Consider the following 25,997-nt stretch of genomic DNA (forward strand, 5'->3'; position numbering starts at 1 on the left):
CCTTTTATATTATAAACAAGTTATTTTATTAATAAATAAATTATTAAAATTATAATTAAATTATCGATTTCATAGTTGAATTGACGGTCGACCTTAAATGAATTCAATGTGTTGAGATAATAAATAAAATTAAAATATGATCTATTTAATAATTTGGTAAGATTATGGTATCATAATTATCAGCTCGCGTGAAGTTTTGACCTCCCTATTGCTGTACAATGGGAATAGACAAGTTGGACGAGATGCACAGAAGAATTGTGGCTGGTATTGACTCCTAGGATTCAAATGCAAGTTGTTTCTATCGGTTCTGTCACTTTCTAAATTAATTCATATATATTTTTTCTTATGATTTTTATGCGTGAGAGGGTTTTATATATCTTGGAACCATTATGTAGCAACTTTGACCTTTATGTTTATTAATTATCTAAGAATAGATGGCTTCTATCTATTAGGGTTATTTGCGTAGAAAAAACTAATTAGTTTTTAGTTTTTAAAATAATGAGAATGAGTTTTTGTGTGCCTTTGTGTGTATTACTTACATAAATTATACACATCTCGTTATAAAATAATATATATTTAGTATACAAAGTAAATATAATCGGTTTGAAGAGCTTAATCTTGTAATTATTAAAACCTAAGTTTTTTTTCCTTCTACAGATAGCCCTTATCTATTAACAATAGTTGAATAATTAGCACTGATATAGTGACAACAACATCAATTTTTAATAGTATATTATTAAAATTTCACATCTTTTATAAAAATAATAGAGAAATAGTTGCTACCATGGTATCTGATCCATTGATTAGGAATGACAAAAGTTGTTCCAACCTGATAATTCTGATATGACACTCCAACTTTTAAATGAGTTTAGATTTAGTTTAATCAGATTTTGATAGTAAATAAATCAACCTGTCTAGCTAGATTATTAAACGAATCGTGTTTGTGTTTATAAGCTCACTTATTTTACTTATTTATGATCATGGCCGCCTATTTATTTATGACACCGTAACTTATTTTTGACACGATTACAGGTAATGACCTAAGTAATCTGTCAATCACTCGATTAGCTTGTCTATAATCTTAAAAAAAAACTCATTTATAAGTTGAGTAAATCTATTTATAAGTCGAATAATAAATATAAATATAAATAATTTACGTCCCTTGATAACTTATTATATTCCATTTAATAAATGAATTGTGTTTTTGTTAATAAATAGATCATGTTCTGTGTTTGTATTATAATGACTCCCCACTCAACCCATGCTATAAGTAAATATTTAAGAACTAGAGCATCATAGGGAGAAGGAAAGGAAATCTAACCAGTTTTGGGCCCACTTTGATGGCCCAGGACAGGAGGTTGCTTCTCCGAAATCGGCGAGCAGCGGACTTTGCAACACCACCAAGACGCAAAACACGACAAACATGGTAGGTCCCACACCGGGCTGACGACCTCACATTGACGTCAGAATTCTCCAACTAGCCAATAATTTGGTCCCACAAGATAGGAAAAATATTACGTCAGCAATATTGCAGCTTTTGTTTTGGTTAAAAAAGGAGGAGGAGAGAAACATTTCCTCACGTGCTCCAAAACGAGGAAATTTCACGGAAGCACGAGGTTCCAAATGTAAAGTGTGAACCCTCCGGCTATTATATAAACCCTTTCCTCCCCTTCTTCCCCAACTCCAAAAATTCCACCCACCTTCCCAATTTGAATCAAATCTGAATCAAATTTATAACTTCCTTACCTTATCGTAACCGCCGGGTTGCCGTAACATGTTGGCCCAGATGAACACCTCAACTATCGACGAGATCCCCTCCTCCGCGGTGACCTTACCGCGGTACTCCCGGAGCTCGAGCTTCGGCAGCCTCGTCGCCGACCAGTGGAGCGACCTCCCCTTCCGCCTCGACGACTCCGACGACATGGTCGTCTACGGCGCCCTACGCGACGCCTTCTCCCACGGATGGCTCCCCGACGGCCCCGTGAAGAAGGAGCAATCGCCTGAACCCTCGCCAGTGCCGGCGATGCCGCCACCACCGGAGCCAGTGGCGCGGCCGGCGAAGGGGAAGCACTACAGGGGGGTGAGGCAGCGGCCGTGGGGGAAGTACGCGGCGGAAATCAGGGACCCGGCGAAGAACGGGGCTAGAGTTTGGCTCGGGACCTTCGAGACGGCGGAGGACGCCGCGCTCGCCTACGACCGCGCCGCCTACCGCATGCGCGGCTCGCGCGCGCTCCTCAACTTCCCTCTCCGGATCGGATCAGATTACGTCACGCCAGCGCCGTCTCCGGCCGGATCCAAGCGCGCCTCGCCGGAACCCTCACCGTCATCGTCCTCCTCCTCCTCGATCTCCTCCCCTCGATCGCCATCTTCCTCGCCGAAGAGGAGAAAGAGAGGGGAGGCAGCGGCGGCGTCGATGGCGATGGCGATCGGCGCGCCTCCACCCTCGTCTTCTCCAGCTCCGGTTCAGGTGTCCGTGCCGGTTAATTTAGGTTTTGAGAGTAGACCGGACCTCTACCCGGTTGGGCGGGTCACACAACTGGCACTTGCCGGTCAGTTGTTGGTTAATTGAGTAGTGGTGTGAGTGGGAGACTGGGAGTGGAGGAAGACTTAAAAAACTTAATTATAATATCAATATGGTAAAGTTTAGGGAGCAAATAGCAAACTGCCAGAGAGAAATCATCAGAAGCTTCGGTCTGCTGGTAGAGTGTTCAAGTTTTTTTTTGGTCTGAAGGATGTCTTTGGTGTGATTGGTGGAAAATCGTCTTTGTGTAAAGGCTTGTGGAATATCTTCTTTGTTTTGTTCCTTAATGAAGGTTTCGTTCGTCAAAGACACTTCTAAAAACCCTCGTCACAGAACAAGATCTCCCCCAATTGAGCTCAAGCATTGGCTGAGCTCAGTTGGTGGTTACTGATCCCTAGTGTAAATTTAAGGATTCCAGATTCAAATTCTAGTGATATCATCTTGCAAAATTAATTTAAACTTTTCAAATAACTAATGGAACCCTCATTTTTTTTGTTCCTTTTAAAATTGTACTTTTCGAATATCTAATTTAATGAGAGGACTCGGTGGCCATATGTGGCATTACTCTATTTCGATTGTCTGATTTAAATTCAGTGGAATGCAGCGAACACCACACACACATACTTGCGTATGAATGCAGGGAACGCCTCGGGATGGGTATTGGTATTTGGTATTAGGTGGGCCCAATAATTAGTTGCAAGAATCCAAAATCACTCTACTTTTAATTCTGGGAACGGACATATGACAGCTTAGTCTCCCAATAATGTGGCACCAAACTAAATAAATTTCGTCAAAATATTGGCCTTATTTGGCACTTCTTTTACTGTCTATTAAAAAAAAGACATATAATTAGGCCATCAGCAGTACTTCCTTCACCTTTCCGGGTTAGGAAGAGCCATGGGGAGGCCAACAGTGGAGCAATAATCTATTATTAGTCTTATCATCATACATATTCCCCCCCATTGAATAATTGCAACGATGATCCGGACGGTGCAGTATATTGTTAATTATTGTATATAGCCATGATCCCATTATAACCATCCTGATGGGAAAAAAAATAAACTATCCTCTTGCTAGCTAATCTCATGCTTATCCTCGCCAGATAAGAAATATATTACTTGAGATCATGTGCTGGTTCATAGTCTAAACCTAATCAAATGCTTAATAGCTGTTTTATTCCAGCAGAATGAATGGGATGCTTCTGGAACCACACGTCCAACTTTTGAATAAAGGGACACAGATTTATTCTATTACTAGATCCTAATTAGAATCTACCAAGCACATAGATATTGAGATGAGCAACTAATATAATATCTGATGGTCCCATAACTGTCTCCATTAGGAACTGTAAGGAAATATTGAAGAAGACCACTTCAGACGCACGAGGAAGGGAGAGAGAGAGAGAGAGACAAAGGAAAATGAGAAGAAAATTATGTGAAGGTTGAATTAGTATCTGCCCGTAAGTCCAATAGCAGATCTCCTTTCAACATCTCGTAGACATTCCAAACTAGCATTCAAATAATCCATCAATTAAAACCTTTGTCTGGTCAAAAATTTAGCCGAGACATCAAAGTCTTTGCTCATCACTTTAAAGGGAACCTCTTTGCTCTCTTGTCCCCTTGCTCCAATTCCACTTAAACTGGGTCCTCCTATTGCAGATCTCACACCACAATATATTTCCAATCCTCTTTAAGAGGTATGATTCTTCAGCAGGATTGCAGGTTTGAGACATGCATGTTGAGGCCTATATATATGGGCCCCATGAACGGTGTATATATATGTATGCATGTATGTATGTATTCTATAGTCAATGTGGACAACGGTCACAAAGCTTATAATCCAGCTCAGGAAAAGCTATAACCCACAAAGTTTTAAGAGTCTATACAGCATTTATCCTTAGAACTCCTGAGTTGCATGTATATCCATGAGACCCACTTGAAATCTTACAGCACACAGACATAGAAAAATACCTTGCCAAGAAATACATTTTTTGGAACCTGGATTAGTCCATCATGATAAATAAATGTTAGAAACTCGATCAGTTTGTTGGAACACCCTGCTCTTAGAAACGACAAAGTTCAGCGGTCACCGATATGGTTTGGAGCAATTATGGAGAGAGGACTGTTGTCGGTGCTAAAAGATGCTTGATCCTGGACGCTGTCAGCTAAAAGAAGAGATCCGGCGGCTCATAAGGATGCACACAAAATGAGCAATTTCAGTTACACCTATGCCATTGGCTGCCGTCTCCTGCAATATAAATGATCTTTCGGTAAGAAACTAGTACATATCTGTTAGTGAAAAAATTAGTAAGCTGAAGAAAATGTGCAACGATGAGCATTCCTGCATGGCTCACCTGAGACAAAACATTAGGACATAAGCTACATTAATACTTGTGACAGAGATCAAGTATAGGAAAAGGTACACTTGTGCATGAGATACTTGGGAGTATACAAGCAGCTAAAATTAAGTTAAAACAGAAGAAAGAAAAACTATATCTGTTGACTTGAGATATTAATTAGGTTGCTGGATGCTGAGATAAACAAAGGGAGAAAATATCATGTGCTACCTATTGACAATCATGAGGGTGGGTGGGGGTTGGCCTGTGGGGGCAGCAAGTTTATAGAAGAGATGCAAACATATCATGAGAAATGATCTGTACGTAGGGGTGAAAACGAATCGAATAGTGTTTAATCCATATTCGAATTCATTTTTTTCTTATTTGGATAAGAATATTGGAGGAAAATCATATTCCAACTAAACAAATAAGGATCATATAAATTTCTAATAGAAGGTCAGATCTTAAACGGATACGGATCAAATTCTAAACGAGTTATGATCTCTCTTTTGAACACAATTAACACAAAATATTAAGGATTTTTTTTATAAAAAAATTGCATGTCAAATATATATAAAGTTAGCAAAATTAATCTCTGCAAATAATATATCATATCATTAGTAACAATATCAATATTCATTATCTAAATAAGCAAAGTAAAAACTGTAAATTATTTCTAGATATGGATATCCGTATCCAAAAAATTATACCCGATTCATATCAATATTTGCATTCGGGATTTTTCTTTAAAAGAATTACCCGTATCCGAATCTGTATTGAAATTTTTTTTCTTAAAAATCCCACTTTATCCGAATTCATATTCAAGTCAAATAGAAATTTTTTACCCAAATATGGTCTCGGTTGGGTCAGATTTAATGCCCATTTTCACCTCTTTCTGGGTGGCATGGGAAACAAAAGTCACATGTAAGATGGAATTGTTAAATGTACTTGACATGATGTATCAAAGCACTCTTGCTAGCTTTCATGCTAGGTCACATGACATGGACATTATCTCAACTAGAGCCTCTTACTCTGCATGTCCACAGAAATGCACCAGATTCTGTCTTATATATAGTTATGACTGAGCATATATCTTAGATAACCCAATATGTTGCCATGAACAAACAGGCCTATAATTGCAACATTTCCAAAAATAAGTTGCAGATAGCAGTACAATGATTATAAAATACCTCTTGGATCGGATACGATCTTCTTCATAGTCCATCATTCCTCCAGACTCAGAAAAGATTTCCTCGTGGCCTCGTATGTCCACGTCGGCCTGCTTAAATTGTTTAACTTCTGCCATCAAGTAAGTAAGATACATACCAACATTTGCCATTTTTGAAAAGCAGTTCTGATACACTGATACTATTCATACTTGTATGTACAGACTCGTATAATGCATGAAAAAAAGAAAAGAAAAGAAAAGTTGCCATGGAAATGATGGCATCAATAAGATAGGTACAGAAAAGTTGCGTTGATGTACCTTGAAAACAAACACATATATTTGTAAGGGCAATACAACACATTTCAGACATTTCAGCTAATATTTGAAATCTATACTACATTCAAATGGTCAAACTCACCTTGATGGATTTCTTCACTTCTTCCACCTTGTCTTCAACTTCCTTCCGGTGTTTTTTATTCGCCTCGCTCATTGTATCAGCCCATTTTATTTTCTCTTGAATCAAATGTAGTAAACTATCTGACGTGCCCAACCTGCAAATTTGAGACCTTTAGCTTACATACAGATATTGTAGGTCTAAGTTATGTACATGCACAATGAATCAAAGAACTCAATTCAGACAGTCAAACAGCAGCGATAATAGAATCACATGTTTGATTTTCTTATAATAGTCATATCAATGTAATACTAGAACTATAAGAAACATAGACAGGAAAAATACCCGTTTTCCTCTATAGAACTAAAACTCACTGAAGGCTGTTAATTTACAGAACTACCCAAAAACCAACAGAAATAAGCAGTTAGACAGTTAGTCCCAACTATTTGGTGTCTTCTATACAGATATTTTCATCTCCTTTTAGCTGTATCCAGTCTAGGATTCGTTGAATTATGTGACATGGCCTAGGAGCACAATAACGGGCTGTACCAAACTACCAACATAGCTACATTAAAGTATTATGTAGTACTTTGAATGGGCCCCATTTCAGATTTATATTCTTAGGACCCCAATATCTATTTTGGGGGACCTACAATACACATGCTTGCCATTGTGATAGATTCAGATGCATGGACCAAAATAAGCCCATCAAATCATTCTTCAATTTTCCACATATTCAAAATATGTCACCTACTAAACTTTGATATCAGACATCCTACTAGTTACTCCTGCAAAAGGCACTTTCCACATGTACTTCCATCTATCACTCTCTGCTGCTATCAGAAGAGACTTAGCATAAAAGGTTCGGAGTAAACAATATCACATATCTACATTATTGGCCCAATAAAAGTATCCGAGTTTTCTACATTATACAGTGCAAAAAATTCCAGCTAACAGTTCTATTTTGCATATATAATGCAGGTCAACTGAAGTTTGATTATTTTTTTTTAAAAAAAAATAATATGAATACAATGCACTAGCATGAGGACAGCAAAACTAAATTCTGCAACCTAGTTCCCAATAATAGGCTATGTTAATTGTTGTTGTTTCCCAAATCCAATTCGTTAGAGCACAATAGCCGAACAGAGTAACTCGATCAGCTTCTGAGAAACTAACTGCACCTACGGACCTACCACAGCAAAATATTTCCAACGAAACAAGATAATGAACAAACATACTATCACTCTATCAGAAAACGAAATTTACCAGCTTGATAATGTTTGTATCATGCTGTTCAGCTGTTCAGGTCTAAGATCTCTCCCAGCAGCAAATTGCACCTGCACCATGAGCAACATGAAGTATGAAGAGCAAACATAAAAAGGAATTTCTAAATATGAACAGGTCCACTGACAGTCTATTCTGACCTCAAAGCTCCTGCGCAACTGATCCAGCTTTCCTCTAACAATACCCTACATAAAATGCAAAAGGTACAACTCAAGAACCACTCTAGATTCTGCCATAAACTAACACATGAAAATTTAGGCTACAAAACAAATATGTAAATGGAAAGACGAAGGATACAGAAAAACTTTATAATGCATACAAGTGCTCAACTTGTGATCAATCTAGTGCAATGTAAATCACTACAATAGATATGTGACAGTGAAAAAAAGAAAGAGAAAAGGCAAGAAATTAACAAATAAAAAATGCAAACCACTCACCGCATACATGCATTCATTAATGAGGAAGTCTTCAAGTTCCCTTACATTGGAAACATCTAGTTCTTGCATAAGTTGATCATAAGGCAAAACCTGATAATAGCAACCGTGATAGTTAGGTATCAGCCTCTTCAGAATGCAACAAAATGAGCTCCCACAACAAGATGGTCAATGATCAACCTGAAAGTTGTGGAAAATTTGTTTTTGTACATAATAGTCCAAGACATCACACTGTAATAACTCATGGGAACCGTAACATCACATGAAATACCCTATGGTATTTGCAAAATGTCATGTCAAATAAATATAGCACAGAAGTAGCATAGCATATTCTTCAGCAACAACACATATAATTTCAATCATTAAAGATCCGACCATTTATAGGTAATTGGCAAGTTGTTTCTGTTAAGTATTCTAACTCATACCAAGAAAATTGATAAAGAAGTCAGAAATTTGAGCTACATGCTTGAAATGAAATTAGCTTTATATGCATAAGCAGCACATGAGTTAGCATTTTAATATTCAAAATATGTAATGTTACTCATGTTTAATACAAAGACTATAAGGACCTCTAGTAGGCAGACATGTTACTCTTCAGCTAATTACAAGGACTTATCAGGGTCAAGAATGATTTGCAGAAGTACTTGTTCTAATTTTGACGCACAAAAAAGTAACACTGAAAGGACAGCCTTTGAAAATACATATAGACATTGAAAGAATCAAGAAGGAGAACAACAATGATTTTTGTTGTAGGAAGTTGTCTAAATCTCTCATTCTAATAAGAAAAATAGCAATGAACAAATATAATTACTAAATCTTAATGATAGGAAAGACTTAAACTGAAAATGGAAGAAGAAAAAGTAGAGAACAGGTAATATGTCCAGAACTTCTTCTTTAAAACATAAATCTCAAAAACCCTACTGTGATAGTTAAGGTCATCAGGATCAATCCAACACACTTATTTTCATGAGCATGAGAATAGATGCAATGCTACTGTCGTTAAGAATTACCGACAAAAACACACTTATGTTTTATATAAACTTTAACTTTGTGGTCAACACTGGCATCTAAGGAACACATCAAAAGCATAAATACATACTCTTGCTTTATGCTTTTAATTTTCCAGGTCCCGAGAAGCAGAAACATGACTTGATGGTTTCACAAAGAACAGTGGTGCTGTTCAAGGACACAATTTCTGAATAATAGATACAACTTTAAGTTCATTTGCAGCACCAATGAGAAAATATATGATATACCAACGGGATGAAAAACGATTATACAGAAGATGGTATATGTACTGATGGTCTGATGCATACTAAATTCAGTTAATGAATTGGAAGTCGATAGCTCAGAGGTCCAATGGATTAAAGAGTAATGATTATCTAAGAAGAGTTATCTAAACTGGTCATAAAAATTTGGATATGTATACCTTGTTTGTCTCAGCCATGGTCAACACGCTAAGTTGTTTCAGCTTCCGGACTTGATCAGGAAATAGAGCAGGAAGACATCCAGCATTGCCTGTTAAAACCATGTTTTCAAGACATTTTTAAGATATATTACGATCCAAGTTTATTTTTCACACAAGTGCCAACAATTAGGGCATCATCTTTCAAAAATCATGAAATAGAATACATAACAGAAATACGTATCGGGGCACAACCTCTTCCGACAATTCATCAATTCATCAATTCAACAAACACTAGAGGACGCAGAAAACAAGAAGAATTTGAGAGCGCTCCCCTAGTAACCTCATATTAACGGCGACTATGGTATCATCTCCCAAATTATAAGACAGAAAATATCACATAAATATTTAATCTTAGCGCGCGCAATTCAGACAATTGATCAAACATTAGACGACATAGAAAAACAATAACCAAATCTGAAGCACTCACTCTTGTAATCGTTCCATGTCCCATACGCGAACAAGCGAAGCAAATCCAACGAACTCGAATACTGGGTCCCTTCAAGCTGCGATTAGAACAACACCAAGATCAAGCGAACCCCTCTCTTGAAGGAGATCAAATATAACCACGAAAGGCAATCCGATGAGCAGAAACAAAAGAATCAAATAGAGGGTTTTACGACCTTGGCGAGATTGGGGGTGGAGATGATCTCGGAGAAGGCGAAGAGCGAAGGGTGGGAGGTGGCCTCGAGGATTAGGTTTGAAAGTTGTTGGCCTTCGAGGGTCGACGATTGCTTCACGAAGTGGTCGATGAGCTCCGATTGCTTCCGCTCGATATCCATCGCCCCTCCGCCTTCTTTTCTTTTGAAAGAGAGGAATCGGTGACGTTGAGAGAGAGAGAGCGAGAGAGCGAGAGAGAGAGAGAGAGAGAGAGCGAGAGCTGAGAAGAGCAATCGATTTGGGAACAGTGCGTGGGTTTTCTATGGACTTTTAATTTTTCATTCGCCCCTTGTATTTTTTTTTCTCTTTTTAAAATAAATATTTAAGGTGTCGTTTATATTGGAATATGGTTTAAATAGTAACAGTAATTTCCGATTTATTATTATTATTACAATAAGGAATTTATTTTTATATTCTATCTTACTGCAATGATTAACTTTGATGTGTTATAAAGTGAATAAAAAAGATAAAGATAATTATCTTATCATTTGATTTGTTATAAAATAGATTGATACAATATTATATTAAGGATAAATTAGTGATTAAGTTAGTGTATGATATTAGATGTAAATTTAATAAATAATATTTATATTTTATAATATAGTTATTATGATGTTTAACTGTTATTATAAAATATGGTATTTATTCTAAAATAAGAAGAAAAAAAAAATCCTATGGTAAATGGGAGGCTAAGAAAATTGACCAATAAAATATTCTATATTTTACTTTTATTATTATTTACACCCTAATTTAGGGGTGTTTATCATGTATATATAACATTAATTATTTTAGCTAAAGGTAATTATATATATATATATATATAAGTTAACTATTTTACCTGTATGCAACACTAGATATCAATAAAAGATATTTTTCTTTTACTTCTGAGCTATTTATCTTCTCTCTAAGATACAATGATGATGCTTTGAAAACAATTAATAGAGAGGCTGTACAAACGATAATAATATTTGAATTAATATGGATTAGTATCAAAGAATAATTATATAAAATAAAAAGAGAAATATAGCTAAAATGTTGGCCTTGTGAAGTAGTAATCAATTACCCAAAGATTAATAATTTCCCATGTACTGCTTGCTAGCTGTGAAAGCAAACCAGTGAGGACCAATGAACCAAAGAATCAGATGCTTCTCTTGGACTTGTTTCTTTAAGGTGGTCTCGTCTTGGGTATCTCAACTCTAAACCGTTCATTAAATCCTCTTTTATTCAGAAATATTCGTTGCGATTAAAAAGAACTCAGAGATTAAAAGATGAGGAGAAAATTAAAAAAAGCTTAAGACTTAATCATCTCTCGTCATTAATATTCAAAATTTATAGTACTTGGGATGTATGAAAATAAAAACTACTCGTAAACTATAAAAGGAAGTTAACTCCAAAAGTAATTGAAAAAAGAGAAGAAACGAAGACATCAGGCACGTGGTTGGTTGGTCCTTTCTGGGCTTTTTATAGTAAGCTTCCATTCTCCACTCGCCCTTGCATCCCATCTCTTTTCTTAAAGGAGAAGTCTCGTCGTGCATGAAATGATATTATGAAATGGTCGGCAACTTAGCATTAAAGCGTTAATTCACTTTGGCTTAAGCTAAAAAGATTAGCCCACTCACAGAGGAATCTGGGAGGGGTTAAAGGAGTATTAGTTTGAAAGAGCAGTGCGTTTATGACTACGTAGATCAATCACAAAGCTCATTTAAATTATAATCAATTGGTTGTAGTGCTTAGTTATATGCACGTCAACCATAATATATTTAAAGCCCAAAATCTATTATTCTTTAATAATGCAAAGAAAATTAATTTTAATAGAGACTGCGAGTGTGGAACTCTGTTGGTTATAGAGATGCTCTTTTTAAAATTTGAGATAATATCATAATTTTGGGGTTAATTTTAGCCCCCTTTTTTTTAATACAATTTGACTGATAGCTGAAAAGTGATGCAGTAGCTCACCGATTGGGCGACGAGAGGAAATAAAAACTAAGTAAGAAGTGGGGTGGTTTAAGTGGGGGGAGGTTCTTCTTCTCTCCTTTCCTTTTCTCGTAGTATTCTCTTTCCACTTCGCGCTCTCCAGCTGTTCGTGGAATTGCCTCCATGGGCTGCGCGGCCTCGCGGCTGGAGAATGAGGACACGGTGCGGCGGTGCAAGGAACGGCGCCGCCTCATGACCGCCGCCGTCCACTCCCGCCATCTCCTCGCCACCGCACACTCCGACTACCTCCACTCCCTCCGGCTGACAGCCACCTCCCTCTCCCGCTTCGCCGCCGGCGAGCCCCTCGCCGTCGCCGACCACACCCCTCCCGTCCTCCTCCACCACCCTCCTGTCAACCCCTCATCCCCTTCTCCCACCGTCGCCAGTTCCAAGAGAGCCACTTACGTTCACATGGCACCGCCAGTGGTCGCGAAGCCCACCTACGCTACTTCTACTCCGTCGATGTCGTCCTCCGCGTGGGATTGGGAGAACTTTTACCCGCCTTCGCCTCCAAGCTCAGATTTCTTCGATCGCCGCAAATCAGAGGTAGAAGAAGCTAACAGAAACCGAGACCTCCAAAACCACCACCTCCAAGAAGAGGACGACCGAGAAGGAGACGGAGGAGGCGAGCACTACACCACCACTACCACCAGCTCCTCCACCAAGTCAGACCTCGAAGAAGACGAGGAGATGAGGTCGAGAACGGAAGGGATTAGCCACGTCAGGTCAGAGTTCGGGGGTTCCTACCGGGCAGCGCCGGCGGAGATGGGGTCGTTCGCCGCCGCCAACGAGATGAGGTTGGTTGTGCGCCACCGTAACCTGGCGGAGATCGTGTTGGCGATCGAGGAGTACTTTGTCAAGGCCGCTGCGGCCGGTGACGCCGTCTCTGAGCTGCTCGAGTGCGGCCGCGACAAGCTCGATAGCAGCTTCCGCCAGTTAAAGAGTAAGACCGAACTCTAATATTCCCAATTAATTGCTAATGGGCGGATGCTTAATTATTTTGTCTTATCATCCGTGTTCCAGAGACAGTATACCATTCAAATAGTTTGCTCAGCACTCTATCCTCAAGGTGGACGTCGAAGCCACCTCTGGCGATAAAGTATCGCCTTGATGCCGGAGCTTTGGTGGAGTCGGGAGGAGGGAAGAGCCATGGATCCACCTTGGAGAGGCTCCTGGCTTGGGAGAAGAAGCTGTACGCGGAGGTGAAGGTAACATTAATTTATTTACTGGAGTTACTTTCTAATCTACGATTGGATAAAACCAATTACTGGATGGCTATAATGGAGCAAAGTAGTAGATTACTTATTTATTTCCCAATTTGAGGATGAGACATGTTAATTATTGTCATCAACCTGTTCGATCCTTGTTTGTTTCTCTTTTGTAGCAAGTAGTATAAAGAAAATTCCCTTTATCTGGAAAGTTAGGGCCTTTTGTTTTCAGATTGATTAGTTTATATGGGGAAATTTGGTGATCAAATGTTGTTTAGTCTCAACAAAACCATCATGTATGGATTGTTGAGAATTCTTATGCTGGGTGGAGTGGTTCTTTGCTTCCTAAACACTGGTGGCATGTGAATCTATTAGATATTATTTCTGCTTGGGAGCCTATGTACCTAGTGTTTCAGAAATAATGCATGAAGGAAAAGTTGCATTTGTGGGCCATGCCCATGATCAACAAATGGATTGGATGATGAGCTACCATTGACAAGGTCAATTGTGCTATTACTTGGGTTGTTGGGGCTTTGTAAGTTGAACTTTTACTGTTTGAGGTTGGCTAACAAAGTTCAACCATGAATGGAGTATAGAAATACTGTCGTTCTTCAATTGAAGAGGACTGTTAACTCACAGCCCATGAAACTTGTCTTCAAGAGTATGGACTTCTTTTGCTGTCTATGGGTGCTGGTATTCTGACCCAAATTGTGAGATAACTTAGCTATGGTTATTGCATAGCTTCATGAATATCTTTACTTCGTGTCGAGCATAAAGAAATATTCTTTGTATTAATTATATACTAGTTCCTGGATGCTCATGCAATAGCTGTTTTATACTTGGACCAGATAGATAATTTGCTGCCCGTCTACTTATGCAAGGTTCCATGCCTGTGGTATTTTTGCTTTGCCATAGCATGAAAATAAAGGTTGAGTTTTCTCTGCAGTCAAGAGAGGGTGTAAAAATTGAGCATGAGAAGAAGCTTTCGACACTCCAAAGCCAAGAATATAGGGGAAAGAATGATGCAAAATTGGATAAGACCAAAGCTTCCATAAAGAAGTTGCAATCATTGATCATTGTCACCTCTCAAGCTGTCAGTACCACTTCTTCTGCCATTATTAAGGTCCGAGACAATGAGCTTGCCCAACAACTTGTCGAGCTCTGTTATGGGTAAGATCCTCTTCTTTCGTATCTAATTGTTCTTTTCAATGAGAATTTGTGTACCTTCAGCATATAACAACGGATCAGGTTATTACATTCAAACTTCCAGGCTTTTGAGCATGTGGAAATCAATGAACCAGTTCCATGAGATCCAGAACAATATCGTCGACCAAGTTCGTGGTCTTGTAACCTGCTCCGCTGCTGAAACATCTGATCTTCACAGGATGGCCACCCGTGACCTAGAAATCGCCGTCTCAGCTTGGCACTCGAGCTTCTATCGCCTCATCAAGTACCAGCGCGAATATATTTGTGCTCTGCATGGATGGCTGAAGCTCACTCTCTTCCCTGTATCCAGTGACACCCCCCAGCAGGACCATTCTTCCCCAATTTCAATTGAACTCACTGCATTCTGCGATGAGTGGAAGCAAGCACTCGACCGGCTTCCTGATACCGTAGCTTCTGAAGCAATCAAAAGCTTCATAAATGTCATTCATGTCATCTACACAAAGCAGGTAGAGGAGCAAAAGATTAAGAAACGAGCTGAAGGTTACTCAAAAGAGCTTGACAAAAAATCCATTGCCTTAAGGACCATTGAGAAGAAGTATTATCAGTCCTACTCTATGGTCGGTATCAGCCTTCCAGGCGGTGGACATCGCAACGATGGACAAGTGTTTGACACCCGCGATCCACTTGCAGAGAAGAAGTCAGAGATTGCCTTATGCCGGAGAAAGGTCGAGGATGAGATGACGAGGCATGTCAAGGCTATAGAGGTGACCAGGTCGATGACCCTCAACAATATCCAGACCGGCCTACCGAGTGTCTTCCAGGCAATGGCAGGTTTCTCAAGCATGTTTGTGGAGGCCCTTGAAGCTCTTTGCCGGCGAGCTGGATCAGTGCAGTAGCACACAATTTTTTATTTTTGGTTGTTCATCTTTATAAGCAAAGCAAACAAGTATATAGATATAATCAATCAGGAAAGGGAATTATGTGATGTAGCTATTAGGTTTTTTTTTGCTATAGTATTATTTTTGCTCTTTCTGGAGTATTGGGAGGGGGTGATGTCTCTGTATAGGCAATGTGGTAGGTTTATAAGTTTTGTGCTTGAATAAATCTTCTTTTTTGCTATTTACATTTGCTTTGTTCTTCTAATCTTAGTATAATTCGTTTTAGAGATAATGCCATATAGATTATATAAACTATCACTGTTTTCTATATATTCCCCTAAACTTGTTTTAATCTACATGGACTCTAATAAAATAAGAAAAGAAAAGTTATATGGACTCTCTAAATTAAGAATAGGTTAGGTATAATAGACAGAAATTTAAAAAATATATATATATAATAAATTAGGAGATCTAAATGGAGTTAATCCTCCATCTAATTGTGACGCATATCTCTCTGGTACTGTCAGAGGTTACCAATATGATTGGATAGTTTAATTAAGTTACAAAGTTTTATTCCCTTCAGGTACAAAATGAAAGCCACATACATCAATGATGCAGCTTATCTCTAGATTACAATCTCATCATCACTGAACGTGTGATATTTCTGACTCCATACCGTACTAATCTGTGACTTTTTATTGCTGCACTTCCCTGCCATTTCTGACGACAGATCTTTGAATGCGGATTGATATTTAAGAATTAATATTGTCAGAGTAAAACATAAATAGAACAACTGTATATATATATATATATATATATATACACCCATATTCAATCCAATAGTAATACGAGCATCAAGAGAATAATGCAGCGTAAAGATCTACCACAAATCACCGCTGACAAAGAAGCTGCATGATATATTTAATGTCAGAGAGATCACCAAACATGGGTGGCATACTTGTTGTTGGTCGGAGAATTAATGCAAGTTGGTTGGAGTAGCTATCCTTTATGCTGGTTGAGATAAAGATGAGGGCCAATGGCATCTATCTCAATTCTCTCTGTCTCGGACCTTTGCTATCTATCTCTTAGTGGATGCAATCATGGAGCACTGCATAAAAGAACTAAGCAGAAGGCTTGCCATAGTAAAGAGGAAGGAGACAAGTTTTTCTTTTTTTAATCCTTTTTGTGTGGTATTTATCCTTTGGAACTTAGCACGGAAGAAGAGGAAAAAGAACCGTGAATTATGACAAACAGCTGTTTAGTTTCACAAAAGAGTACGATAAGAAATTACAGGAGGATTCCATCTTTCTATAAAGGAAAAGCACCGTTGCGAATTCCCGTAGATAATATCAGATTGCGATTCGAAGGAGAAAAGGTTATAAAATAATTTGTTCATCATCAACCACACCATGGCTGGTGGGTGATATGGCATGGCTGACTCCTAACTATATAAAACCTCCAAAATATTTGTTTTTGTCCGTTTGAGTTTTTCCTTTTTAAATTTAAAATTATCATGTAACCGTCACACAAGGCATACTAATGACCGGTTTATTTTCTTAGTTAGAAAAAGAATTAAGGATAAAAAAATAATTATTTAATATTTCGATATATAATTTGGGAGATATAAGATATTAAATAGTTAAGAGAGTGAGAGAATCCAAAAATAATTAAAGAGAAGTTGATAGCATACAGTGGACATTCAGATATTAGTGATACTCTGTTAAACGATGGCCCAAAAGGAGTATTGGGCCTTGAGCCCATACTATGATATTGATTCCAGACGAAGCACCATAACACCCAACATCGCAAGTATCGCCCCGCCCTCTAAAGCGGCCAAATCCACCAACCTCCAACACGCGTCACCATCCCAACTCATGCATGACACTCCGCCTTCGGCACGTGCCTATCCACGTGTCCCGTCCCCTCCTCCCTATATAAACAACACCAGAACTCTCCGATCATTATTAAACCACCTCTTCACCTCACCGGAAGCAAAGGCCAACACTATATACAGATAGATCGAGAGAGAAGAAGAAACTAAGGAAGGAAGGAAAGAAAGAAAGAAATGGCAGAGCACCAGAGAGGAGAGCAACAAAGGGGTGGACAATACCAGCAGCAGCAGCAGCAGCAGCAGCAGAAGCAGCCGATGATGATGACAGCCGTGAAGGCGGCCACCGCGGCCACCGCCGGGGGCTCGATGCTGCTACTCTCGGGGCTAACGCTAGCTGGCACGGTGATCGCCCTGACGATCGCAACTCCGCTGCTGGTGATCTTTAGCCCCGTGCTGGTCCCCGCCGTCATAGCCATGACGCTGCTCGCCGCGGGGTTCGTCACGTCGGGGGGGTTCGGGGTGGCGGCGCTGTCGGTCCTGTCGTGGATGTATAGGTACTTGACCGGGAAGCACCCGCCTGGGGCCGACCAGCTCGAGCACGCGAAGGCGAGGTTGGCCTCGAAGGCGAGGGATATCAAGGAGTCGGCGCAGCACCGCGTAGAGTTGGACACTTAAAGGTTCCCTAATGGATGGGAGTTCCCACTTTCCTAGTTCTTGATGCTGCTTGTTCTATGATCTAGTTCGCCCTCGTCCATCGTTGTTCCTTTGTTGTTGTTTTATCTTTATCCTGCTTTGTGATCATGTACTGGTGTTCATGTGGCCTGTTTATTAGTTTATGTGTTGTTTGGATCAGTTGTAATACTACTTTGGTACCTATATGAGTGAATAAACTGCAGTTGGGAGTTCACTTTTGCATGCATTATTATATGGAATAAGGGATTAGTTGGGAGTTCATGGAATAATGCACCTTCTTATTTATATATTATCATCTGTTCTTTTTTACTCCTTTTCTTCTCGTTTTCTTTATTTTGCATATAATATCTCATCTTAAAGAAACTAAGAAGAGGGACTTCGTTCTAGTTTTATGATGTGTGTCATGTATCAAGCTTCACAGATGGCAGTGGCATGTGAAGATTGGTCAGTAAGCATGACAATCTCGCTCGTACATACGTTTTCTCACAGTGGCACGTGAAGGTTGGTCAGTATGCATGACAAGTGCTGTTTTTTTCTTTTTTGAGGAAAAACATGACAGGTGCTGTCGCTGCGAGCACTTGGTAACTGACGACTGAGAGCGTACTCTACGTGGCGACCGAAGTAGGATAAGGACAAGGATGTCTTTGGAAACATCAACGGAAGTGAAGGAACCAACTGATGCAGCGTATGTTACAACAAAAGCAAAGTATCGACGAATGAGACAATAAGGTGGAGTAAGTGAAGCTATATGATGAGAGCCTCCACTGAATGGTAACCACTTAATTGACTTCCTCGGCTCATTGTGAATTAAAAAGATTGTCAAAAGTTTCCGCATTATCCAACAATTTAGGAACTGATGACATCTATGACAATCCTTTCTTTTTTTTTTCAAATCAGAAGTTTCTTTTTCACCCATTGTCACCTATAACGTTCCCTCTTGGAGTAAAGATATTTTCGGACCATAAAAACCAAATTTTTTCAACTACACTTTTTGACCAGTAGAATTCCGATCTCCATCTTATTACCTGCTGAAAAATAAGGAAACTATTGGTGCGAATATATAAAAGCTCAAGGGACGGCAGGGTCTGTCTCGGTCCACATCAATCTCTAGGCAAAATGCAATATGGACCAGGATTACGAGAAGCTACATCCATAAAATACGAACTATCACATGGATTTCAGAGCAAAAGTGAGATGCTGAAAATCTCAAAAGGATTTATCTCCCGCCTGCTATGGACACACACACACACACTAAGTTGCGAGAAAGAAATGTCTGCCTATTTGATGCTGGAGTGCTACTTCTCTTTCTTTGAGAGAGCCATGACGTTAAAGTTCATCGAGTCAGGATTCTTCTCGATCATGGCCTTGATGACCTTCGCAGCATCCTGTCAAAAGATGAGAACGTACGTTATCACATACAGAAGTCATACGGAGTGATGAGTCTTATCAGCATTAAATGAAAAGCTAAGAGAAGCTAAATGAGACTTGGAACCTCGAGAACCAAAACTTTTGACGCAGCTATAGTTTGGATAAAAGCTACATAGATCATTTCATTCCATTAACCACTAGTCTCTCTTTTAGAGACTAGTGGTCAATATCAGACCAAGTGGTTTCACGGATTTTCTAACTGTTTTCTCCCACATTGGTTTCAGTCTGCACCTCTATGAAACCTCCATGCTCGTGCACTGTCTTTACATTTGTGCATATCCAAATCATCTTAATGGAAATTTTCTTATGCTACTTTCGAAGCCCACTACAAACTGTAGAACATCTTGGCCCAAAAGTATCTTCACGATATCAGGAGAGATATCAAGATTGCTGATCCCAAGTTTGGATGCCGATAGGCAAGGAGAAAGTTCAAAATAATAAGAGTAAGATAATGTAAGGCACTCTCTTCATCTCCAAAGTAGACTAGACAAATAAGGAATCAAATTAATCGCTACAAAAGACAAATGAGCATCTTCTATTGTGCTTGAAAAGCAAATCATCAAGATTGTTAAAAATGTATTCATGTCCTTGTTCCAAGCTTCCATTTACAACTTTCTTAGTTTGATTTGATGCTGCAGTTAAGATAAGCCATATAAGAAACAAAAGTTCAAGCAAGGAAATACATATTACCTGCAATAAGCTACTAGGTGATGAGGAACCATGACATATCGGTTGAGACTTCATTCCATCAAGCTCATAAAGTTTTCCTACAGCATACATCGGATTGTTAGCTTCAGACAAAACGAACAGTGAATTTTCTTCCTTTTAACAACAATCTCAATTTCAAGTGAATCTGACTAGAAAAGCTTGGAGAAAACATCATCCTTACCATCGACACATGTGAAGCATACATAATGTTCATCGACTTGGGGATTAGCCTGGCAAAAAGAGGACATATTAGGAAACACGGTACAACACAAATCCAGCACACAATTATCCATAGAACATATTGAGGCTAATTTCTTGTAAGAGAACATGGTATGAGGATAAAAATCTTCAGAAAACTAGCCACAAAACAAAAAAAATTGGCATATTGACATGCCAATGGTGCACTTAGATCAGATTGCAACCCAAAACCTGGCAAACTTGCCATTTTGGTTAGGTTGGATGAAATGTATGAAATTTGGTTGAGGCTTGGTTGCATAAGTACACAAGTTCAGGTATTCCTGTAGAGTTGCTGAGCAACCTTGACAATGTTTTTACTGGGTACTAGCCAATAGAGTACATTTACGAACTTAAAAGTATTGGTACTGGAATGCCTATCACCGGTATCATACACCATCATCTCAGGCTTTTAGTAGTATTGCTTACTTACTCCCAAGGTAGATATATTTTGTCGTGCTGGTTGAGGCACTCTGTTCCTCATCTATATGTTAGACTATCTGGAAAGAATTCTCAGTAAGAATTAACCAGTCTGTTACTACAAACCTCCTATGTTATACTAATGGAATAACAATGAAATATCTGATGGCTTATAAATACTTTTATTTGAGGGCATCAAGATTGTGGCAGCTCCATCAGCTGTTATTGAGGGAATCAAAACAGTCGTTTTACTAAAGCTCATTAAGTGAGTAAACAAGTTCTTTTACAGTTCATGTAAATCAATTAATTAGACACAGAAATAAAGTAGAGATATATGACCTCTGTATCCCCAGCAGAAGCTGCAAGAGAATGAGCATCCTCCATTTCTCTGTCCTTTTCAAGAAAATCTGCACGCTGAAAAGGACAAGCAAAGCAAAAAAAGGCTTAGGTTACTAGAATAAAACAATTGAGTAGGGAACCCCTGGGTTACCAATCAGAAAATCAGGTAAATAATAACCTCAAATGGATCCATTTTTGCAGTGGTTTTGTAGAACCTATCAAGAAATGACCCCTCAACTGCAAAGAAGAAAAAGATATGTATATTGACTTCAAGGTGGACAACAATACTTATTGCCAATCAAAAGAGTACAACACCATTGAAAAGACTCATACTGAGGCATAATTAAATGTTACGTTCTGATCAAGTAAACAGGACACAACGATGCATAAAATAATAAAATTACACCTACAGAAAGTGTAGATGATAGCTCTATCTTCCAAAACCTATACAACATCATAAAAGGAAACCACTGAAAACTTCGATGTTAGACTCATTCATATGAACAAGCACGTCTCAACAACATTTACTACTCAGAGTTGAAGAGTGAAGACAAGCATCACTCTGATATTACTCTTTAACCCTCATAATGAAAAGGGTAGAACTATGAACAACATACTTGGGGCAACGCTTCATGGAATATAGCCCTTCACAGAAATGAAATGTGGAAGATTTAAATAGTTCATGAAGCAACTGGAGTAGTTCAATTTGCGAACACTGCTTGAACGTGTAAATAGCCTAACCAGAGTCCCTCAACATGAAGAACTACGTAAAAGATATTCAGCTAATTCAGGAAATAGTTCCAATATACCCATTATTGCTAGTATACATCACAACAACCAAAACAAAAAAAGTATTTGTACATGCCTTTAATTCACCTCTTACTCTCTCTGTTTCTTGACATTTAATTAATGGAGGAAAAAGGAGAGTAGACTATTTTTCTCTTTTACTGAGTTGTTGAATAGTAGACATTTGGCTTAAGGATATGGCAGTCACAAAGAAATCTATCAAAAACTGAGCTGAATGAACAAAACCAACCGGTTCTTGATACAACACCATGATCTGGAAAAGATTGTGCATAACTCTTAACTTCATTAATATTGAAATCTAAGTTATACAAAAATCCTAATTAGGAAGTCAAGTGAAAACACACGCCACAGGCGACCACGGAAAAAAAAAGTTATACAGTTCACGTAGCAAACGGAAGTACCTAGCGTCATGTCTGAAGTTGCATTCCCTATAGCATGAAGCATCCCAATGGTTCCACAAGCATTACCCACAGTTTGTTTGAGAAAGTATACCTGTTCACTTGGTTCCTGCACCATAGATACATATAATTAGCTTGAGATAAATTCACAATGAACAACCATATTAAACTTAAAAGTCATTCCATAGGCTCCGCCTAAGGTTCCAGGGATATCTTAAGCCATTGGAACTCTTACTAAATACTTCCAAAGATGCATAGGAAGTCAATGCAAGAATGATAAACTTCTAATAAGTTATCTTATCAAGGATCTAAATCCAATAAATTGAGTGGTCATCAGGTCTAACAAGTAAATAGCCTCTAAGGACTTCAACCTGACCATGAATAATTGTGATTAACTTTTGAAATCCAAACCCACTGGTCAAGACCAAGGTTGTGGATTTATGGGCCATAGGTTTCCATTGCCACCTGTATCAGCATCATGCAACACAATGTATATACCAATACTATGCTACTATGGCCATACAGAGCAATGAGATGCTACCATTGAAAAACACTACCGGTACATGAACTACTCCTATTACCCCGAGAAGAAAAGCTATAAACCCCTCGACTTGCCAAAATATGCTGACATGTCCAAGCTTCCACACTATTCTATGTGGAATTGGACATGCCAAGACTTTGTTCACCCTTATTTAAATATCCGAATCTTATGCGTTAATAATTTCAGTTAACACAGATTAGAAAACACATCAACAAATTTAGTGACATTACAGGAAACACATTAATTCAATTTATGCAAAGAGATTGTCTAAGAAAAAGAAATGTACAGACATAGAAGTGGATTCGTCCTCCCTGTCATGAATCCAGACCTATCTCTATCGTACCATAAGTACTAAAATTTTGTAAACCACAAAATTTTACAATACCTTTCTAGACAGGATGGCTAATAATAGACGAAGACATATATATGTTCTTCATGTTGCTAAACCCAGAAGAATAATATTCAATGGAAAAAGGGAAGCATCTAGAAGAAACTTAAGCATAAGATGAATAACCAAAAAAGTATATCTCAAGCACAATAGCATCATTAATAATATCTACCTCCCTTTCGCTACCGCACGCCTTTTCTCCATCAGGTTCCTTCTCAGCTTTAGCCTGAGCCACGAAGTCGAAACACCGTTTCACTATTCCGATAACATTTACAATCACTAGAACATAGCCAAAATTTCTACCTGAGAAGTGTAAGGGAAAAGAAACATCACGGCAAGCACCGGCTTCGGGACCATCGCCAAGAGCTCCTCGTCCAATCCGTACACATCGTTGAACTCCACCTCGTCCTCGGGAACCCCCAGCCCCCAGATGTACTGCATCACCAAGGATCATTCGGATCAAGAAAAAAGCAGCGCATCCGACGAGGAAAACTCCTGATACAAACCCCTAATCAAGAAACGAGACCCAAGGAAACTCGAGGATCATCGAAGACGAAGTTGATCGAGAACAACGAGGAGGAGGTCACGAAGCCACTCGTTTAAAAGGATTCGAGAAAGTATTGCGAGAGAAGTCGCGAGAGAAGAGAGAGAAGTGGGAAAAACCTGGTTCATGACATCGGGGTTGGCTTCGAGAGGAAGCCATCTCTTCGTCGATGATGTCGCCATTGGAGGAGAAGAAAGGAGGAGGCTCTCGCTTAAGAAATGATGCGGAGAATTCACGCACCGGAGAAGTGGGGATCGAGGAGCGGACTCGGTCCTATTAAAAGGTGAGCACCGCTATTAGGAACCGAAGTTCCAATTGAGCCAGCCCATAGGCCCCGAACCCTTTCCGGGCCCGGCCCGTAAGTTTAGTAAAATACCCTCTCATATTTATTAATATTTATTAATAAGGTACTTTCGGAAAATCCTTAGCTGATAATATTTTATTTTCGTATGAAATATATTTCTTTCTATTGTTTCTTTTGTAACATTAAAGGAAAATATATTTTTCACCAATGTGATCAGACCGAAATTAATAGTGTATTCTTAAATTTTTATGTGTCATCTTTCTTGTTTTTATATTTTTAACATTATAAAAATTAAATAGGAGATAATATAAATTTAATAGAAAAATAGCTTCACAGTTTATTTGATAAAAAAAAGCCAATTACTGTACATAGATTTAAACTTCAAGATGGTCAAACGACACAATCGAACTTCATTTAGGAACTAAGCTTAAGATAAAATATAGTCTCCTTAGGATATAAACTCTTAGACCATTCAAACATAAAGAGCATAACCTTGTGTGACCAAAAATATGGAATAAAAATAGAAGCGCTGGGAAAATTAGAGGACAAAATTAAGTAAAGCTACACAAGAAACATCATACAACCATGTAATCTGACCTACTGACAAGTCCCAAACTAGAGGGGCTCTTATGCCTCAATAATACTCGAAGCTGTGCTCTTTGGCACTCCAAATTCGTCACAAAATCCACTCTTCCTTCTTTCGCTTGAACTTTAATCACCTTTGGGAACTCCACAAACCCCTTAATCCCTCTCCTAATGTGGGGGTTCTCTGCCTCCCTTCTCTGTTGACCATGTTGACCAGTTTGACTATGTTGACTATTCTTATGTTCGCATAAGCCGCCTATCTCCACGACTCTCTTTTGCGCCTCAAGCTTGCATGGAGACCCTCTCATCTCCCTCAGCTTCTCCTCCATTAGTAGTTTCGCTTCCGCGAGCTTCATCTGTACCCGTTCCTCTCTCCATGCTTCCGCAACTCTTAGCATCCTACGCTCCTCCTCAATCTCTTTCAACGCATACTCCACCTTCTCCTGGTTGAGCCTGGCCTCCTCTTCCAACATCTTACAGAGCGCCTCTGCTGTCTCCCTCGCATTCCGCTCGTCTTCTAGCTCCATCGCGAGCACCTTGTTGGCCGACTCCACCTTCCGCCGCATCCTTCGCTCGAACTCGAGCTCGGCCTTCAGTTCCCTGACGTGCTCTAGCGCGAGGTCGAGTTCCGAGAGCGACTCCTCGCAGTCCATTACAGAGGAGTTGGTCGAGACGCTGTGAGGAGGGATGCAATTGTAGTGGCAATGCTGGTGGTGTTGGGGTGAATCATTGTTGCAGTACTGTGAGTAGTCTGGATTGTTATAAAGCTTCCAGTTTGGAAAGGCAGCACCATCAATTATTAGAGAACCCACCATCTTCTCTGCATCCATCCTCACCTTGTAACTCTCTTGGAGATGAGATGGGTCTTTAGCTTCTCTTTTGGAGGAGAAAAAAGGAGAAGATGGACCCATTTGTGAAGCTAATAATTTGTTTACGGGATTGGGGGAGAGAGAGAGAGAGAGAGAGAGAGAGAGACGAGGGCTATCAATCTATCACATGTATTCATTCCTTCCTCTCACAGTCATCATGGCTATTCTCGCTTTTCCTTTTAGCTTTGCGTGCTGAAGGATCATGTGCGAGCTCTTGTTTTTTTTTTTGACAGATGGGCCCTTTTTCTCCAGCCATGACCGAGCTGGCTTGGAGTAGTTTGGGAGCACTTTAATTAGTTGAATGTGCAACAGATGTCCCCAGTGGATTGTTTCAAGATTTAGTTGCATCTGTATACGCCCTACCTTTTTATTATCTTTGATTAAACTTTTGGATTTCTCAATACACCAAACAAATATTCA

The 25,997-nt window shown here is 39.1% G+C and overlaps 5 protein-coding genes across 8 annotated transcripts; 3 read left to right on the top strand and 2 right to left on the bottom strand.

The window, feature by feature from the left end:
- Positions 1-1,672: 1,672 nt before the first annotated feature.
- Positions 1,673-2,828, top strand: LOC140762522 (ethylene-responsive transcription factor 2-like). The gene has a single exon (XM_073100389.1). The coding sequence runs from the start codon at positions 1,775-1,777 to the stop codon at positions 2,567-2,569; it is 795 nt and encodes a 264-aa protein (XP_072956490.1). The 5' UTR covers positions 1,673-1,774; the 3' UTR covers positions 2,570-2,828.
- Positions 2,829-4,298: 1,470 nt separating this feature from the next.
- Positions 4,299-10,501, bottom strand: LOC140763927 (COP9 signalosome complex subunit 7). Of its 4 annotated transcripts, none has more exons than XM_073102309.1 (9): positions 10,225-10,501; positions 10,032-10,107; positions 9,566-9,654; positions 8,140-8,229; positions 7,843-7,887; positions 7,685-7,755; positions 6,443-6,575; positions 6,047-6,135; positions 4,299-4,768 (listed from the first exon to the last, which is right to left on the bottom strand). In XM_073102309.1, exons 1-9 carry the CDS (start codon positions 10,381-10,383, stop codon positions 4,747-4,749), a joined length of 774 nt encoding a protein of 257 aa, XP_072958410.1. In that variant the 5' UTR covers positions 10,384-10,501; the 3' UTR covers positions 4,299-4,746. The 4 variants fall into 4 exon arrangements, with proteins under 4 accessions (XP_072958410.1, XP_072958408.1, XP_072958412.1 ...); XM_073102307.1 differs by having other exon boundaries at positions 6,047-6,138; XM_073102311.1 differs by having other exon boundaries at positions 6,047-6,152.
- A 1,748-nt stretch (positions 10,502-12,249) lies between these two features.
- Positions 12,250-15,695, top strand: LOC140764007 (protein ROLLING AND ERECT LEAF 2). Its single transcript, XM_073102416.1, has 4 exons — positions 12,250-13,178; positions 13,259-13,443; positions 14,390-14,613; positions 14,714-15,695. Exons 1-4 carry the CDS (start codon positions 12,359-12,361, stop codon positions 15,504-15,506), a joined length of 2,022 nt encoding a protein of 673 aa, XP_072958517.1. The 5' UTR covers positions 12,250-12,358; the 3' UTR covers positions 15,507-15,695.
- Positions 15,696-17,467: 1,772 nt separating this feature from the next.
- LOC140763421 (oleosin 16 kDa-like) lies at positions 17,468-18,226 on the top strand. Its single transcript, XM_073101613.1, has one exon. It carries the CDS (start codon positions 17,554-17,556, stop codon positions 17,992-17,994), a length of 441 nt encoding a protein of 146 aa, XP_072957714.1. The 5' UTR covers positions 17,468-17,553; the 3' UTR covers positions 17,995-18,226.
- An 822-nt stretch (positions 18,227-19,048) lies between these two features.
- LOC140764008 (uncharacterized) lies at positions 19,049-25,634 on the bottom strand. Its single transcript, XM_073102417.1, has 10 exons — positions 24,721-25,634; positions 23,939-24,092; positions 23,579-23,710; positions 23,448-23,501; positions 22,350-22,455; positions 21,320-21,378; positions 21,142-21,216; positions 20,330-20,378; positions 20,131-20,207; positions 19,049-19,397 (listed from the first exon to the last, which is right to left on the bottom strand). Exons 1-10 carry the CDS (start codon positions 25,617-25,619, stop codon positions 19,308-19,310), a joined length of 1,695 nt encoding a protein of 564 aa, XP_072958518.1. The 5' UTR covers positions 25,620-25,634; the 3' UTR covers positions 19,049-19,307.
- Positions 25,635-25,997: the final 363 nt, after the last annotated feature.

Source organism: Typha angustifolia, chromosome 7 (genome assembly GCF_048772165.1).
Source record: "Typha angustifolia cultivar Huaian chromosome 7, ASM4877216v1, whole genome shotgun sequence".
NCBI classification, from domain to species: Eukaryota; Viridiplantae; Streptophyta; class Magnoliopsida; order Poales; family Typhaceae; genus Typha; species Typha angustifolia.